The 18,548-nt window shown below is 37.0% G+C and overlaps 1 protein-coding gene across 1 annotated transcript; it reads left to right on the top strand.

The window, feature by feature from the left end:
* Positions 1–2,645: 2,645 nt before the first annotated feature.
* On the top strand, positions 2,646–16,705 carry NPFFR2 (neuropeptide FF receptor 2). The gene is made up of 3 exons (XM_013063402.2): positions 2,646–2,975; positions 10,299–10,398; positions 15,314–16,705. The coding sequence occupies exons 1-3, from the start codon at positions 2,648–2,650 to the stop codon at positions 16,161–16,163; spliced, it is 1,278 nt and encodes a 425-aa protein (XP_012918856.1). The 5' UTR covers positions 2,646–2,647; the 3' UTR covers positions 16,164–16,705.
* The last annotated feature ends 1,843 nt before the right edge of the window (positions 16,706–18,548 follow it).

Consider the following 18,548-nt stretch of genomic DNA (forward strand, 5'->3'; position numbering starts at 1 on the left):
TAAATACTGCCAACCTCCTGTGCTTGAATCCTACATGGGGGGAAGAAAAGGAAAAAATGAAGAACTCAGTTAAATTAATAATACACACCCTAGTAATAGAGGCAACAGGGCAAAGCCCAAGGAGAGATAGATGACCACAATGGGGAGCGGTGGCCACAGTTCCTTTGTGTGTGTCTGGCAGTCTGGGTAGCTCATGACTGGTGACAGTTTCTTAGAGTCTTGGCCATTTTTATGAGTATTTGATACAGGAATGAAGAATATAGACTCTTCTTTCAGAGGACGGATTCTTTAGATGATATGTATGAAACAGTGCATTTAAACTTCATAGGTTAGAGTATTTATGGACTCTTTCTTAGTTGAATTTGGGAGACATATTTATTTTAGGTAAATTGATACTGTTGTTACCCAGTGTATGACTTACTATGATTGTGAATTTAAGCTTTGTTATGGAGGGTACATATTGCATGGAGCAGTAGGTATGGTGCATAAACAATGAATTTTGGAACACTGAAAAAATAAATTTTAAAAAAAGAACTTAAGCTATGTCATCTGGTTTTATTCTGTATGATCGAATTCAGATAATGATATGATAACACATTTTTTCCAGATTATAAAAAGAAAATCTGGAAACAGGAAAGGTATTTAATTGAAGGAAGATTTTATTTAAAGCTTTTTAATCAAATGTATAGAACTTTTAAGTGCCCAGTGGAAAAGATGCCAGATGCAAGAATACCAAAGAGCAATTTTCCTTGGTATATTAAATTGAGATAAGGGGGTCTTCCCAGGATCAGTCAGAAGCTGGCTTTTCTCTGCCTCATTACCATGGTACTGTGAGTGATACTAACCTATCTCCCATTATAGGTTAATCTAATAGCTAAAACTCCAACCTCATATACAAAATTCTTACAATTATGTGTCAGGAGGAAAGAACACTTAAATATTACATGCCCTTCTGCTACTCCTCTGTACTGCATGTTGCTATCTTGCCACATAGAGTTTTGAAGCCAATAATAGGAATAGTGAAATCTTGCTTACTCAAATTCCATTCTTTTTCTCTCTCCAAGCCCTCACCCTACCCCACAGTCACTTTCTTTTCATTTTTCATTTTTATTCGGGCTTAGGGACATTAAATATTGAAAAGCAGAGATGAGCTTTAAAAATTAAAGAAAAGGGAAGAAATAAAATGGCAAAATATTGGAGAGGAATGTTTTTATTGGCTTGTTTTGTATTTATATACTTGTCTTATAGTAACTTACTTACTCTTTACTGTTCCTAAAATAGAAAAAACTATCCAAAGTTAAGTATCTGAAATGAATACTATGAACCTTAATCTTTATGCAGTATTTATAAGAATAAACATACTCCCCTAAAATAATAAAGTATGCACTTGAAACACTGGAAAACATAGTGATAATGAGGTATGCAGAAATGAATTAACAAGCAGGCCGGAACCTGCTATCTTTAGAAAGGACTGCTCACAAGGTCTGCCCTTGGTTAGAGTCTGGGAACTTAAGTCAAATACAATTCCTTATATTGCTATAAAGTGACCATAAATGGTGAGAGTGTTCATTATACCTAATCTGTACAAATAACATCATTTTTTTCTGTACACCTGCTTTCCATCAGGGAGTGTGAAATTTTGATTCTGCTAGGAGGAATGTACCATGTGACTGTTCTCTAATTAAAAACCTAGGGCACTGAGTTTCTAATGAGCTTCCCTGGTAGACAAGACTTCACACAGGTTGTCGAACTCATTGCTGAAGGAATTAACTCACCATGTGATTCCACTGAGAGAGAGTCTTAGAAGCTGGTTTCCTGCAAATTTTATCTTACGTGCCTTGCTATTTGCTGATCTTGCTTGGTATCCTTTTGCTATAATAAATATTAGCTGGGGATACACCAAATGCTAAATCCTCTGAAGCCTTCTAGTAAATCACCAGATCTGGGCATGTTCTTGAGGACCTCAGACATATACGGTTGACTGACATGTCTACATGAAGATATGTGGATTCCAAATAAAAATATTTATTGAATACATACTATGTGAATGGAATTATGTTAAGTGAAGCCAAGGCAAGTATGGGCTTATTTTAAGAAATTCCATGCGTATATAAAAGACATATTCAACTAACTGAGTCAAAGCAGAATAAGAAATCTACAAAAAGCTTATTTCAAAGGCAGTTTTGAAGATGGAGACACCTCATCTTGTTTAAATTGTCAGGAAAACTAAAAATATATTAAGTTAGCCTTAAGGGAACAAGTAGGTTTTGACAGGTTATGATATCTAGAGACAGGAGAAAGGGAATTTCAAAAGGGGTTTCACTTACAGAGTTTCCCTTGAAACTTTGCAAATGGATAGGAGGTATAATAAAGTGAAATACAGAGCATATTGAGAACATAGAAAATATGCTAATTGTTATTTATGAAACAAAGTGGAAATTTCAAGTTCTCTTGGTTAAAATCCTAATAATTTGACTGTATTATGTACAGCTCTGTTCCATGCAGAATTAATGGATTATTACAGAAGGACCATCAAAATCCCCTTGCACTTTAAAAGTGTTCCTTTTAAACTCACATACATAACTTACGTTCTACTGGCTTCTAATTATGCTTTTTCTTTTCTACCTCTCCTTTGTTCAGGTCCATCATGAGTGACAGATGGGACTCAAACTCTTCAGAAAACTGGCATGACATTTGGAGTGTCAATGACACAAAGTATCCCCTATACTCAGATATCAATATCACCTATGTGAACTACTATCTTCACCAGCCTCCAGTGGCAGCCATCTTCATTATTTCCTACTTTCTCATCTTCGTCCTGTGCATGGTGGGAAATACAGTGGTTGGTTTTACTGTGATGAGGAAAAAACATATGCACACCGTCACTAATCTCTTTATCCTGAACCTGGCAATAAGTGATTTACTGGTTGGCATATTTTGCATGCCTATCACGCTGCTGGACAATATTATAGCAGGTATGTTGACTTGTGTATGGTCCGAGGATGAAAGGAGGGAATTTCTGTCTCCTAAGCCTGCACCCGTGGCAGGGCCATTCGTTCATTCGTAAATTCTTACGGAGTTCCCAGAAAGGCTCCAAGTGCATACCCTCCTAGGGTCTACATTTTAAAGGAGGAGTAAGACAATAAACAAATAGATACAGTGTTAAGTAGTCAGAGATTGATAAGAATTAGGGATAAAAATAAAGCAGGTGACAGATGAAGAGTAGAAACTTTTTTTTTAGAGTACTCACTGAAGGTTGTCAGAGAATGAGATCTAACATCTTTTACTAAAGACTTGGAATTTTTCTGGTGTGGTTCAGGGCGCGTATAATGTGGAAATATTATTGGTAATAGTGTGCAGTGTAAAGTTCAGAAACTGATAAATCTGGTTTCAATTGACCCGATGTCTTCAATCTCACAGCAAGACTTGAGGCCCTCTTGTGGTTAGCGAGGGAGATTTCCAATAGTTTTTGAGGGAAGATGAGCAGCAATCCCAATGATTTCTCAAAAAGTGGTAGTTCATCCGTGATAAGGGACGAATGCAACACAAGTAACTCCACATTGTAGCGGTTCGGGTACTACCGTAGAGTCCCTCCGGCCTGTATGACTACTTCTCTAGCGCTACATCATGTACTCTGAAAGTGCGGTGTATCTCCAGCTCCCAGAACCATTTTGGTGCATAGTACCTGCTTACTAAGTATTTGTTGTATTAATTAATGAACGGAACTCACAATGTTCATAGTCCAGATCTGTAGAAGAAAGAAAACGATGGGAGGTAGGTGAGGGGGTGGGGTAACTGGGTGATGGGCCTTCAGGAAGGCACCCGAAGTAAGAACCGGCTGTTGTATGCACTGATGAGTCGCCGACATCTACCTCTGAAGCTATAACACAGTATATGTTAATTAAATTGAACTTATATTTAAACAAAAATTTAAATGATACCATAGTTGCATAACTAAAATATTTAGAGCAACATGAGCTCTGTCATAGTTCTTAGCTTTTCATAGCATTTTCAGTTTCCTGAAGAGTAAGAGGTTTCTCTTCGGATTTCTGTTTTCTTCCCTTCTCTGGAGCAGGAGCTGGGGAGAGTTGAAGAGTGCCTCTTGTAGCATCTGTGCTCATCGATTCTGCATTTTGTGAGGTCTGGCATTAAAAATAAATTATCAAGAATGTACATTTTTAAAAATCTTTTATTAACATATAATGTATTATTAGCCCCAGGGGTACAGGTCTTTGAATCACCAGGTTTACAGGTTTACACACTTCCCAGCGCTCACCATAGCACATACAAGAATGTATATTTTTAAAACAAGGTACATTTTAAGATATTGTGTGAGGCAAAAAGAGTGAAAGAATTGATTTAAATTACTGTCATCACTCTCAAGAAACTTATTTTGCCAGTAAGACATGCTCTCAGAATCGCCCTCCTGTAAGTATTTATAATGAAATTATTGTCTCAGCTTCTCCATACACATTATTACCCTTCCTTACCCCTAGTTACTCTATACTGGATAGTAGTTACTCTCCTATTTCTAAGCAACTTGTTTCCATAATGTATTCCATAATGAAACCATAATGTTCCCATAATGTATTATTACCTTCACGTTGCAGGAGAGGTACATTAGTTGTCTGAATCCTCTCTTACCACAAGAGGTAGTTTCCCTCACCAGACTCCACTGAAATGACATAGAACAAAAGAACGTAAATGCATAGAAACTGTCAGATGCTGCTGAATACGAAGTTGGGAAAGCCGGATTGGCTGGAAGCGTGTACAAATGCAATCAGATACATGTATATAGACATACAAATACGCATTCACACTCTGTCTCCTCTCATTTTCCCCGTGTAATTAGAATTTTTTAAGTCAGTATGCAGAGAGTACATTCCTATCGTTACATGTATCTTAGCCCTGCTGAGGCATGCCGAGTGCTAGGATATCAGTATCTATCTTATAAAATGTTTTCTTGGATTTAATCGTATTTTGATTTGCTTAGTTTGGGGTATGTACCTATGAGTCACATATCCTCAAATTCTCTTCCAGGAGTGTTAATATCTTGTAAACACCTTCAAATGTATCAGGCAACCTGTGAATTGCATCTTTTTTCCTGGAGAGCCGCCCCCTGCTGCTCTCCACCTTTGTGTTCTATTCAGACATCTTACCCTTCAGGCATGGAGCTCAGCGGCTACTGCTCTGGGATGTCCCTTCACTGAGACCCTAATGACACCTTACCTTTCTCAATTCCTATTAGATATTGGAGGTTCTGTGTTGACATTTCTTTAAAAAACCTTTTTCACTCTCTCTTCCTAATTGTTCCATTTTCAAAGATTTTCTCAATTTTGTCTTGTAGACATTATATTGAGTTCTATGTTGTCATGTTTAAATTCTTTGAGCTATTTTCATTTTCTGCATGTTTCTTATACTATCAGGCACATTTCATCGATGAAATGTGTTGTCTCTGAGGTTTATTTTTTATGTTTTTATTTTAATCCCACTTAGTTGTTTTATATGACTTTCAGGTGTACAAGATAAGGATTCAAAAATTATACACACCACCTGGTGCTCCTCCTGACAAGTACACGCCTTAATCCTCATCACCTGCTTAATCCCCAACACCTGCATCCCATCCCCATCACCTGCTGAACCCATCCCCCCACCCACCTCCTCTTTGATGACCATCAGTTTATTCTCTATAGTTAGACCCTGTTTCTCAGTTTGTCTTTTCCCTAAGCTGGTTTGTTTTGTTTCTTAAATTCTCCATAGGAGTGAAATCATATGGTATTTATCTTTCTCTGATAGGCTTATTTTGCTTAGCATTATACTCTGTAGGTCCACCCATGTAGTTGCAAACTGCAAGATTTCATTCTTTCTTGTGGCTGAATAATATTCCATTGCATGTATATATGTGGGGGGGTTGCACGCATATATATGTGCATATATATATAAAGCTATATATATACACACCACTTTACATATATACACACATACCACATTGCGTATGTGTGTGCATATATATATATATATATACACACACACATACACACATTTTGCAGATCCATATATACCACATTGCATATATATATCACAATGCATATATATACCACATATATGTATATACCACATTGCATATATATGTGTATACCTCATTGCATACACACACACACACACACACACACACATCTTCTTTATCCATTCATCAATCAATGGGAAACTTGGCTGTTTCCCTGATGCTAAGTGCTGCTGAACATCTTTTCATGTGTCTATTGGCCACCTGTACATTGTCATTGGAGAAATGTCTGTTCGTGTCATCTGCCCATTTTTTAATGGGGTTATTTGATTTTGGGGTGCTGAGTTGTTTAAGTTCTTAAATACTTTGTTAAGTTCTTTATATATCTTCTTCAATCACATAGGTTGCCTTTTAGATTCGTTGACTTCCTTTGCTGTGCCAAAGCTCTTTTATTTTGATAAAGTCACAATATTTTTTGTTTGTTTCCTTTGCCTCTGGAGACATATCAAGAAAAAGGTTACGATGTCAGAGAAGTTACTTTCTGTGTTCTCCTCTGGGATTTTTATGGTTTCAAGTCTTTAATCCAGTAAGCTTTTTTCTGTGGTATAAGAAGGTGGCCCAGTTTTTCCAACACTATTTGTTGAAGAGACAATCTTTTTCCATTCATTATTCTTTCTTGATTTGTGGAAGATTAACTGTCAATATACTTGTGGGTTTATTTCTGGGTTTTCTATTTTGTTCCATTGATCTATGTATCTGTTTTTTTGCTAATACAATACTGTTTTGATTACTACAGCTTTGTAATATAACTTAAAGTCTGGGATTCTGATGCCTCCAGCTTTGCTTTTCTTTTTCAAGAAAAAGAAAAAGATTTTCATTTTCGTTATTTGGGGTCTTTTGTGGTTGCATATAAATTTTAGGATTGTTTGTTCTAGTTCTGTGAAAAATGCTGTTTGTATTTCAATAGGCATTGGGAATATAAACATTTTACCAATATTCGTTTTTCTAATCCATAAGCATAGAACTTTTTCCATTTCTTTATGTCATCTTTCATCAGTGTTTTATGGTTTTCAGAGTACAGGTCTTTTACCTCTGATTAGGTTTCTTCCTAAGTATCTTATTTGTGGTGCAATTTTAAATGGGATTGTTAATTTCTCTTTCTGCTGCTTCATGACTAGCATATAGAAATGCAACAGATTTCTGTACACTAATTTTGTGTCCTTTACTGAATTCGTGTATCAGTTCTAGCAGTTTTTTGGCAGTCTTTTCAGATTTTCAGTATGGATTATCAGGTCATCTGCAAACAGTGAAAGTTTTACTTCTTCCTTACTGATTTTGATGCCTTTTATTTCTTTTTCTTGCTTGATTTCTGTGACTAAGACTTATGGTACTATGTGGAATAAAAGTGGTGAGAGTGGACATCCTTCCCTATTCCTGATCTTAGGAGAAAAGCTCTTAGTTTTTCCTCATTAAGGATGATGTTAGCTGTGGGCTTTTCGTATTTAGCCTTTATTATATTGGGGTATGTTCCCTCTAAACCTACTTTGCTGAAGGCTTTTATTGTGAATGGATGTTGAATCTTGTCAAATGCTTTTTCTGCCCCTATTGAAATGATTGTATAGTTGTTATCCTTTCTCTTATTGATATATCATGTTGATTGATTTGTGAATATTGAACCACTCTTGCAAACCATGAATAAACCCCACCTGGTTGTGGTGAATGATTTTTTTAATGTATTATTGGATTCAGTTTGCTAGGATTTTGTTGATGATTTCTGCATCTCTGCTCTTCAGAGATAATGACTTATAGTTCTCTTTTTTATGGTGTCTTTATTAGGTTTTGGTATTAGGGTAATGCTGGCCCCAGTTAGTAAGCTTGGAAATGTTCCTTCCTTTTCTATTTTTTTGAAATAGTTTGAAGAGAATACGTATTAACTCTACTCTAAAGGCTTGGTAGAATTCACCTTGTAGCCATCTGGTCCAGGAGCTTTTGTTGGGAGTTTTGTCATTACCGATACAATTTCTTTGTTGGTAATTGGTCTGTTCAACTTTTCTATTGCTTCCTGTTTCAGTTTTGGTAGGTTATATGTTTCTAAGAATTTATCCATCTCTTCTAGGTTGTATATTCTCATAACTATTTTATATTTCTGTGGTGTTGGTTGTTGTTGTTTTTCTCATTTATAATTTTATTTGTGTCCTGTCTCCTTTTTTCTTGATATGTCTGGCTATTTTCCTCTATTTGATTTATATTGGTTTTCTCTTAAGTTTCTTTTTTCCTTTTTGTTATAGTCACTTTTATATTTGAGGTTTCCCTTATGTCAGTTTCTACTTAGCTGCTTGTGTTTCAAAGTGAGACACAATGTGACTGACTTGGACTTCTCTGTGCCTTAAGTTCGAGGTCAGGCGCACTCTCAACTTCATTAGTTTGGGCCATTCACTGGCAAATCCACGACTGTCAAAATCTGCACAACAGTCTTCTTGAAAGGATTACATTCCCCAGAAAGAAATTCTCTGATCTATTGCCATAGGAATCCTAACACCGACTGCTACATTCCAGAGCCCAGGGGGTCTCTGGACAACAGTATTGGATGGAGAATATTTTTACTTAATCCTTGGGCATCATTGCGGTACCGAGCCCACCTGCACCTAGAGAGAGAGTCTAGAGACGCTTTGCTTCCGCCTGATACTAACTTCCATCCTTCTGCCAGCCAGGGTAGAAGCAAGGGGCATCTGGTTACATTTATGCATAACTCAGCCAATTGTGTTATTTTCCCAGCTTCACATTCTTTCTATTTGAGTTTTCTTTTCCCTAGTGCTTTCATTTTAATGGAATTTAGTGAGGGAGGTGAGATAAATCATGTGCTTATTCTTTATTTTTGACCAAAGGCCATTCACACTCTTTTTGTTTAATATTATAACAGCCAAATAATTCTAGGCCTGGAGAAACATGCTCTCTCTTGGTTTCTACTCAGAGTCACTCAAGCATCTATTTTAAGATGGTCTGGATAGATGACAAGTAGTTTTTCTTAGATATACTTGGATTCGATTTGGGGAATATTTAAAATTAAGTAAAAAATTTTAAAAATAAGTTGTACAATCTTTTTTAAAAATGAATGTTGTATATTTCTCAGATTTTTAAAATTTATATTTTGGGAAACTAGAACAGTTACTAGTGGAAGAATATTACTTTCCTATAATAGTAGATGGGTGGTTATATCAACCTGTTATATTTCTTTTATAAACATTCTAGTAAATGAGGTTAGAAAGTAATTCAAATAGACTGATTTTGTCCATGCAAAGTGCTCTTTATTCTCAAAAGATGTCTTCATTAGCTCAGGCTGCTATTAAAAAAATACCACAGACTAGGTGGCTTAAACAATAAGACATTTATCTTCTCACTGTTTCAGAGGCTAGAAGTTTAAGATCAGGGTGATAGCATGGTCAGGTTCTTGGTGAGGGTCCTATTTTTGGTTTGTAGACAGCCACATTCTTGCTGTGCGCTCACACAGACTTTCCTCAGTACATGTTCATGGAAAGGAAAACTCTCTTTCTTCTTCTAATGGCAGCAATCCTATCATGTGGGCACCACTCCTGTGGCATTATCTCAATGTAGTTACTTACTTTCCAGAGGCCCCTCCTCTAAATACATTAGGGCTTAAGGCTTCAATATATGAATTTAAATGGGGGGGACACAAATACTTAAATACTTACTCTATAACAATTTAAATTGTCTCATTACATAATATATGAATAAATACTAATCTTATTTATTCTACATGTACCTCTTATTCCTCATAATTTATGGGGTCTATTTCCAAATTATAAAACCAATATACTTCCTGTCTTATTCATTTAAAGGGCTTTATTGCATAAGGGTTAATGGTTTAGGCTCTAGAACCATACAGCTGGGGTTGAAATCCTAAATATGTTGCTAAGTAGCTATGGGAAGGCACGTGATATTTGTGTATTTATTACCTAGTCTATATCATGAGGAGGAGAATAAGCCTTCAAAGCCTATTTGGGGAATTAGCTAAGTTAATAGATTCTAAGCACTTACTACAATGCCTAGAATGTTTTAACTACTGCATTATGTTTCGACATTATTAGTAGTATACTAAAAATAGAGCTCTGGAGATATTAATGAAAATAATGGAAAACAATGATTGTTCCCTGGATGTCATTTAGGAAATAGTTGCATCAGTCTTGATTTCATGCATTTCTGTTCGTATTTTTGGTGAGAGTAAAAAGAATATATATATATGATCTATTCAAAGACTGTTTCTTATTCCTTTCAGGATGGCCCTTTGGAAGTGCAATGTGCAAGATCAGTGGATTCATCCAAGGAATATCAGTTGCAGCTTCAGTCTTTACTTTAGTTGCCATAGCTGTGGATAGGTAAGTCAGCACCAAAATCGGAATCTGGTGGAAAACGTATAATCTACCATATTTGCCAAATATGCCCCAAATTTTATCTGTAATATCCACTCTTTTAAGAGCACAGCGTATATCTGCTAAAGGTTCAGTAATAAAATAAAACTACTAAAGTTTCCGTTTTTAAAATTAAATAATTAGGGATAACATGTGTCTTATTTGGGGCTGTTATAATAAGATACCATCAACTGCATGTCTGAAACAACAGAAATTTATTTCTCACAGTTCTGGAGGCTAGGGCCAAGGTCAGGATGCCAGTAGCTTCTGTGTCTGGTGAGAGAACTTTTCCTGCTTTGCAGAGGGGCATCTTCTCCAAGGAACCAGCAGCTCTATTCTCCTCTTTTTAAAAGGTCACTAATCCTATCATGAGGACACCACCCTCTTGATCTCATTTGAACCTAATTAGTTCCAACTACCATCCAATCAGGTTTAAAACCCTGACTCTTAGAGGCAGAGAGATATGTTAACAAATACTTACCAATAACACTCTCTACTATAACAAACTGTACAAAGCAGAGAGTGATCAAGTCACCTCTCAGGACCAGGACTGTCAAGTTCACAGAAGAGGTCATAACTGATTGCTCAAGATTTAGAAACTAACTTTGGGAAGAAATAGAGGAAAGAGCATCTCTTAAGACAGGGTTATATATAGATATCTATATGGACTTGAAATGGAAGATACTTATCAAGAGAAACACAGAGAGGCAGGCCAGCTAGACCATGGGAAGGTGGAATGGCACATTAGGTGTGACCATTTCTTCCACAGAAAGAGGCAAGTGGGTTTTCTATGGGCGTGTCTTCCATTTGTTCTGAAGACAACCGGGAACTACTGAAGTCTTTTATATGGGGGAGTAATTACTGGACTTTCATTTTAGGAAAACAGAAAGGGCTTGGTGTTGTATAAGACTGGAGAAAGGAAGAACAGTTAAACTTTTGTAACAACTTAGGTTGGAGAGGATGTAAGGCAGTGGCAATGGCAATTAAGAGATATTTGGGAGAAAAACTGAATAACGCCCCAAAAAACAAAATGCTCTAGAATTGTTGACATCAAAAACCAACTTGGTAGATTGTGTTTTCAATATTAACCTATTTCTAAGAACCCATATTATAGATCTAGATTTTTGGTTTCCATTGAAAGAGAACAGAATTTGCAATATATGCTAACAAGTGCATGCCAAAGGTATCTTTTTATATTAAAATTTGGGAGCTAATTATTTCCAAATTTACTACATTCTATTGCTATTTTGCTAAATCATTTTTTGGTGTACTAATTTATACTAATACTTATTTTATACTAGTAAATAATGTTACTACTAAATTATTTGTGAATATAATACTAAAAATTAATTTTACAATTATTTTTGTTACCCCTACAGTGAATAAAAGAAATATCCTTTGTATTTTCTATTGTATCTTGAGCTTATCAGATTTAGTATTATATATCCCTAAGTTTCTCTTTCACTGTTTCTACAATGTCTCCTAAGCAGAGATATCATTTTAAAAAGGTTAAAACAATAAGCATATTGTGCTATGTTTATTCAAGGGATGATAGTGTATAAGGTAAAATCAATTAACTAGGTCCATGTATTTCAAAATGCATAAATTTCAGAAGCATACAATCTCAAAGCTATGCAATGATGCATGTAATATGGTGCCATAATATAGAAATTAAAATGTTATAAATGCAGGCTAATACTGTCAAAGCATAAAAACATTGACAGGAATGATATATAACAACTTTAGATTTCTGAGGAAAGTGTAATAGTAGATTAGAATTGAATAGATCTACGAAAAAAAAATCATCTCTGTCATGTTTTAGGTCTTTTTTTTTTTTTTAAGATTTTATTTATTTATTTGACAGACAGAGATCACAAGTAGGCAGAGAGGCAGGCAGAGAGAGAGGTAAGGGAAGCAGGCTCCCTGCTGAGCAGAGAGCCTGATGCAGGGCTCGATCCTAGGACCCTGGGATCATGACCTGAGCTGAAGGCAGAGGCTTAACCCACTGAGCCACCCAAGTGCCCCTGTTTTAGGTCTTTTAAAAAGTGGTGAAACTATGGTCACCTGCTGTGACACACCCTTTGCTCTCTGCCTTCCCAACCATGTATCATTTCTCTAGAGTTTCAGTTTTCTGTTGCAGTGTAACAAGTCAGCTCCCAAAACAAACCACTTAGTGGCTCATGATGCTCCAATCTATGACGAATCTATGACGAGGGCAGCTTCACTGATTGGAAACACATACCTTGTTTCTGCTCCACTTGGCATCGGAGAGGGAGTTCTAAGACCAAGAATGAAGCCTTTTCCTAACGTTGGTGCCCAGACTGGGAAGACTTGAACATCTAGGAACGAGAACTAGGGCTTCTCAGGTCCTGCATGGGCTCTGCAGCATGGCAGCTTCAAGGTAGCTGAGCTTCTCATGTCTGTCCAAGGCATGGGTATCCTAAGAGAGTGTGCCCGTGAAAGTCACATAGTATCCCTGGTGCATCCTGTTCCTTATAAGTGAGTCACAAAGGCCATTCAATGGATGTTGAAGGGCAAGTTCAAGAATTTAGACCTGTTATAAAACCACCACACCTTCATCTCTATCTGAACTACTGGCACCCAAACACATTTCTCAGGGTCAGCTCTTGGAGGAAGCCAAACTACAAAAAAAAAAAAAAAAAAAATCTCCCAAACCTATTTCTCCAGATTAACTTCATCTTACATCCGACAATCACCACCTCAAAATAAACAGACCCAGAATTGAACTTTCTTCCTTACCAGTCCTACACACACACACACACACACACACGCACACACACACCCTTAACAAAAAGCTCCTTTTCTCATCTTTCCAAGCCAAGGAATGGCAGGCTCACACATCCAATCTAAATGAAAATCTTGGGATTTATTCTTGAACTTTCCTTCTCTCTCCAACTTCTTTCTAGTCACTCTTCAAATCCCATCAGTTCTGAGTGCTCACTGGTCCTGAACAAGGCACCATCCCCCATTGCTTGAGAGAGAAAACTGAGACTTTTTTCTTTTCCTAAGTGGTATGGTGATTAATTTTATATGTGAACTTCACCGTGCCACGGGATGCCCAGATATTTGGTCAAACGTTATCCTGGGTGTGTTTGGTGAGATTTGAATCCATAGGCTGAGTAAAAGATTGCCTGCGCTCATCTGGGAAATTGAAGGCCCAAATATGAACAAAAAGGCCAACCTTCCTGCAAGTGAGAAAGTATTGCTCCTGTCCGAGTTTTTGAGCTGAGACATCAGTTTTTGTTTTTTTTTTTTTCTGTCCTCAAACTACAACCTTAGATCTTCTGGGGTAGGAGTCGGATAGCTTTTAGACTGGAACTGGTATCAGTGGCTGTTCCTGTTCTCAGGCCTTCAGATTTGAACTGGAAGCCCTGTTGGCTCTCCCGTGTCCCCATTTTGCCAACTGCAGATCTTGGGACTCTCAACTTCCAAAACTGCATGAGCCAATCCCGCAAAATAAGTATCTTTCCATATATTGATACATACTGTTGGCTCTGTATCCCTAGAGAACCCTGACTAATGCAGTGGCCAAGTCTAAATTCCAGCATGATTTTAGCATAATTAAACAATATTTTCCTTAACTGTTTCTTGGCAGAGAGCATTTTCTATCATGTTCATCTTTGTCTCTCTGAACACACACACACACACACACACACACACAATTTGTTGAATGAATGAAAAAAGATTGAAGCCCCAACAGTTGGTTTACAAAAAGAACAAGATACCTAGAATTGTGCCTATGAAGTTACCCATAATTTAATGATGAGTAGATGGGGAGACTCTTTAATTAGAAAATTAAAAGAGAACTTGGAAGTTAAGACAGCAGACCTTACATATGCTGCAATAAAGGACAACAAAGCAATCAATGTTCAAGTTAATTAGTATATGAAGCTATGTGAGATAAATTAATATGGAGCTGCTGCGGAGTCATTAAAAGCTTTTAAGTTTTCTTACCTGAAGATCTAGAAAGTGATAATTTTCATATTTCCACTTTACAGAGTCATTACAAAACCAAAGATTAAACAGGTGATAGTACTTTGAAAAATATAATATTATATAGTTGTATGTGATATGACTATAATTATCATAGTGAGTATGAATAATAACACCAAGACTCACAATGCCAAAATTGCAGTTAAATGCAATCAGGGTTATGCTCTGCACTGAGATTGAATTTCCATGCTCACCAGAGGACATACAACATCTGGAAGGCATGTAATAAAACTAGTAATGGAAACTCTCAGACTATTTGTTATAGCTGTGACTCAAGCCACCAAAACACTTAGTGGCTTGAAACAAAAATGCTTAAACGAATCTATGGTTTGGTTGGGTGCCTCTGTGTCATCACTCAAGCTTCTATTTATGTCATGCCTGCTAATGTTCAATTGGCCAAGCACAGAGATGACATGGGAAGGGGCCACAGAAGGTCATGAGAGAGAGTTTAACAATGGGCTCTGGAGCCAAACTACCTGTGTTAAAATTATGTGTAGCTGTGGACGAGACTTTTTTAAAATTTTTTCTAGACCTATTTTGCTATTTTTTAAGTGGGGAAGTTTAAAGAGACAATGCAAACCAGGGAGAAAGGGTCTGGAACAGAATACTAAATATTCATGTTCAATATCTGCTAGTTAACAGTGGTCACTTTTATTATTAATAGTGACTAATATAGTGTCTGATACTCAGCTTATTCATATTTTGAAATGAAATTTATATCTGTCACAAAAACACCAATGCATGCCCCTCTGTTTCTAATGGTAACTTCATTTTTTGAGGGGAACATGAATGGGAGAATTAAATTTAATTCACAACTTGGTCAGAAGTTATAAGGCAATATTCTGCTGATACTTGCTTTTAATTGCAGGTTCCAGTGTGTTGTCTACCCTTTTAAACCAAAACTCACGATCAAGGCAGCATTTGTGATTATTGTGGTCATTTGGGTCCTGGCCATTGCCATTATGTCCCCATCTGCAATAATGTTACATGTAGAAGAAGAAAAATATTACCAAGTGAGACTCAACTCCCAGAATAAAACCAGTCCAGTCTACTGGTGCCGGGAAGACTGGCCAAATCAGGAAATGAGGAAGATCTATACCACTGTGCTATTTGCCAATATCTACCTGGTTCCCCTGTCCCTCATTGTCATCATGTATGGAAGGATTGGAATTTCACTCTTCAAGATGACAGTACCCCACACAGGCAAGCAGAAGCAGGAACAGTGGCACACGGTGTCCAAGAAGAAGCAGAAGGTCATTAAGATGCTCCTGATCGTAGCCCTGCTTTTTATTCTCTCCTGGTTGCCTCTTTGGACACTGATGCTGCTCTCAGACTACGCTGACCTGTCTCCAAATGAGCTGCGAGTCATCAACATCTACATCTACCCTTTTGCACACTGGCTGGCCTTTTGCAACAGCAGTGTCAATCCCATCATTTATGGTTTCTTCAATGAGAATTTTCACCGTGCTTTCCAAGATGCTTTTCACCTCCAGCTCTGCCAAAAAAGAGCAAATCCCAAGGAAACCTACACTGTAAGAGCTAAAGACAATGTGATCATAAATACATCTCATCAGTTAGCCCAGGAACTTACCATTCAAAAGTCACATGAGGAAAATTTGCCTTGTAGGAGAAGTACTGAAAAACCCAAACAAGAATTGATGATGGAAGAATTAGGGAAAGCTACTCACAACAATGAGATTTTAAAAGAGCTGGTATGATTTTAACTATACTCTGTGTTATATATAGAAATACTCTTGCTTTCTATAGCTTTGTATTTCAGTTCCTTCTGAGAATGTTCTAAAGAAAACATGCACTGAAACCCTCTCTGGACAGAAGTGGAAAAAGCAGTCTTATGTTCATATTCAATCTTACATTATACAAACTCTATAGTGACTCACATATGAATTTGCCTAGATGAATCCATTTTCTAGGAACAATTTTCAAAGCTTGACCTTTTCCATTTTAGCCATTTGTATATGAGTCAAGCATGTGCATTATGGGTGTACCACTAAAGACAACACACACCCATTTTCCCCAAGTGGTGATAAATGGGCATAAGAGTACATTTGAACCACATGAGTGGTTCCCTAGTTCCCATTAGTCCCTAGAGTACATTTCCTCAATTCCATCTTTGCTTTTGGAGTTGAAATTTTAGACTAGAGAATTACTTGTGTTTTTAAAATATACTTAGGTTTCTTAGAAATAACGGCAATAGCAAATAGATGCTATTTCTTTTAAAGTACAGTTAAAGTTGGTGAGAGAATAACATTGTTGGCTTTTTAATATTTTCATAAATAGGGGCACCTGTGTGGCTCAGTTGGTTAAGCATCCAACCTCCTTTTGTTGTCAATAATTTTTATTATTTTCAATTGGCCATCATAGAGTATGTCATTACTTTTTTTATTTCAGCTCAGGTCATGATCTCAGGGTCCTGTGTTGGGCTCCCAGCTCAGCAGCAAGTCTGCTTCTCCCTCTCTGTCTGCCGCTCCCTCTGCTCATGCCCTCAATCTCTTTCTTTCACAAACGAATCTTTTAAAAAAATTTTTCATAAATAAAATTCATGCCCTAGCTACAACCATGTTTCTTACAGAGGTGACTCAGGACCCCAATTTGACCCCCTCTCTGGTAGAATCTCTAACACAAAGACACAAATCCTTTAATAATGCAGTGTTTGGCAAAAGATTGACAGCTCTCCTTTGTAGTACTTAGTCAAGGATGTCCAACAATCATTATAAGACTCCCATAAAGTCTATACAGAACAGGACCAATTATTCCAGATTTCCTGCTGGGCACAGCATTTAAATCCGGCACTCTTACTGAATTTGTAAATTAGTACCACTGTTAAAAAGCGACTTACAAACCCTTGGATTCTGCTGTGTTTCAACTATGTAGTAATAACAGCTGTAAATGCTAGCTTTTATTCTAGGGTGAGATTAGTCCCTAGAAAATTTGAAAATATAATAGATAGTTTGGCAAACAAAAATAAATCTCTTGGTTTAGACCTCATGTGTTTTTCCAGTCACTCATGTGGTTCAAGCTAAAGGCATTTCAACATTATGGGCCTTTGAGAAAATAACTGTTGAGTTTTCAACTGAATTGAGCTACATGAGATCTGAATATACAAGTGTTATTCCTACAACCAGGAAGGGCAACCTTTGAAGTTTATGTACAGAATCTGACCTTATATTCCTCTGCCCTCATTTACTACAATACTGTGTCCAGTAGATGCTGAAATTTATTTTGTTAGGCTATTTATTGTTTTCTGATGGGCATCCTCACATTCTATCAGAACCACAAACTCAAACTAACCCCCACATCCTTACCTGTCATCGATCTGCCTTTTATCAACTTCAACCCCCTTTCATATGTGGGTTTCCACCAAGAGTCTGCTTATAACAACGCAGGTATTATCTAAAGTGATGTATTTTCTTTATCGTGCTGATTTTTTTTTTCTTTTAAAGATTTTTATTTATTTGACAGATCACAAGTAGGCAGAGAGGCAGGCAGAGAGATAGAGGAGGAGGAGGAGGCAGGCTCGCCGCTGAGCAGAGAGTCTGATGTGAGGCTCGATCCCAGGACCCTGGGATCATGACCTGAGCCGAAGGCAGAGGCTTTAACCGCTGAGCCACCCACGCGCCCCTATCATGCTCATTTTCTTGAGTCCTCATAAGCAGAGTTGTTAATATCCATATTTTTACTAACAGCCTGTTCAAGACAACCTAAGTCACAAGCCCCAGAGCATTGTTTCAAAACCTTTAAATCTAGTGAGATTTGCCTGACTGGATTTCAAAATTCCTTGGGAATGGTGAACACTTTTTTCTTCCCATTTTCTCCCTTTTTGAACAGATATGGCTCTAACTGATACTTCATGCTTGTGCCACCATTGTGTTTTAGGAACAAATAACCTGTTTCTTTAGTTCCATAGATGTTGCATCGATGGACAGAAATTCTGCCACTAAATCTGTGGTAATCTGTTATGGCAGAAGTTCATAGTAAATACACATCATTTTCTTTTTTATAGTTAATTCTTTGGTACACTCGAAGTGTATTTTTCATAAGAGAAATATATAAATGTTTTATAGTATTTAAGCGGCTTTTCCATT

Source organism: Mustela putorius, unplaced genomic scaffold, assembly GCF_011764305.1.
Source record: "Mustela putorius furo isolate JIRA1106 unplaced genomic scaffold, ASM1176430v1.1 tig00000430_pilon_pilon_pilon, whole genome shotgun sequence".
Taxonomy (NCBI): domain Eukaryota; kingdom Metazoa; phylum Chordata; class Mammalia; order Carnivora; family Mustelidae; genus Mustela; species Mustela putorius.

Bases quoted from the DNA above. Each gene is read 5' to 3' on its own strand.
- NPFFR2 (XM_013063402.2), top strand. From the start codon at position 2,648: ATGAGTGACAGATGGGACTCAAACTCTTCAGAAAACTGGCATGACATT. The intron at 2,976-10,298 runs GTATGTTGACTT...TATTCCTTTCAG, and splicing joins GCTGGACAATATTATAGCAG to GATGGCCCTTTGGAAGTGCA. The intron at 10,399-15,313 runs GTAAGTCAGCAC...TTTTAATTGCAG, and splicing joins GTTGCCATAGCTGTGGATAG to GTTCCAGTGTGTTGTCTACC.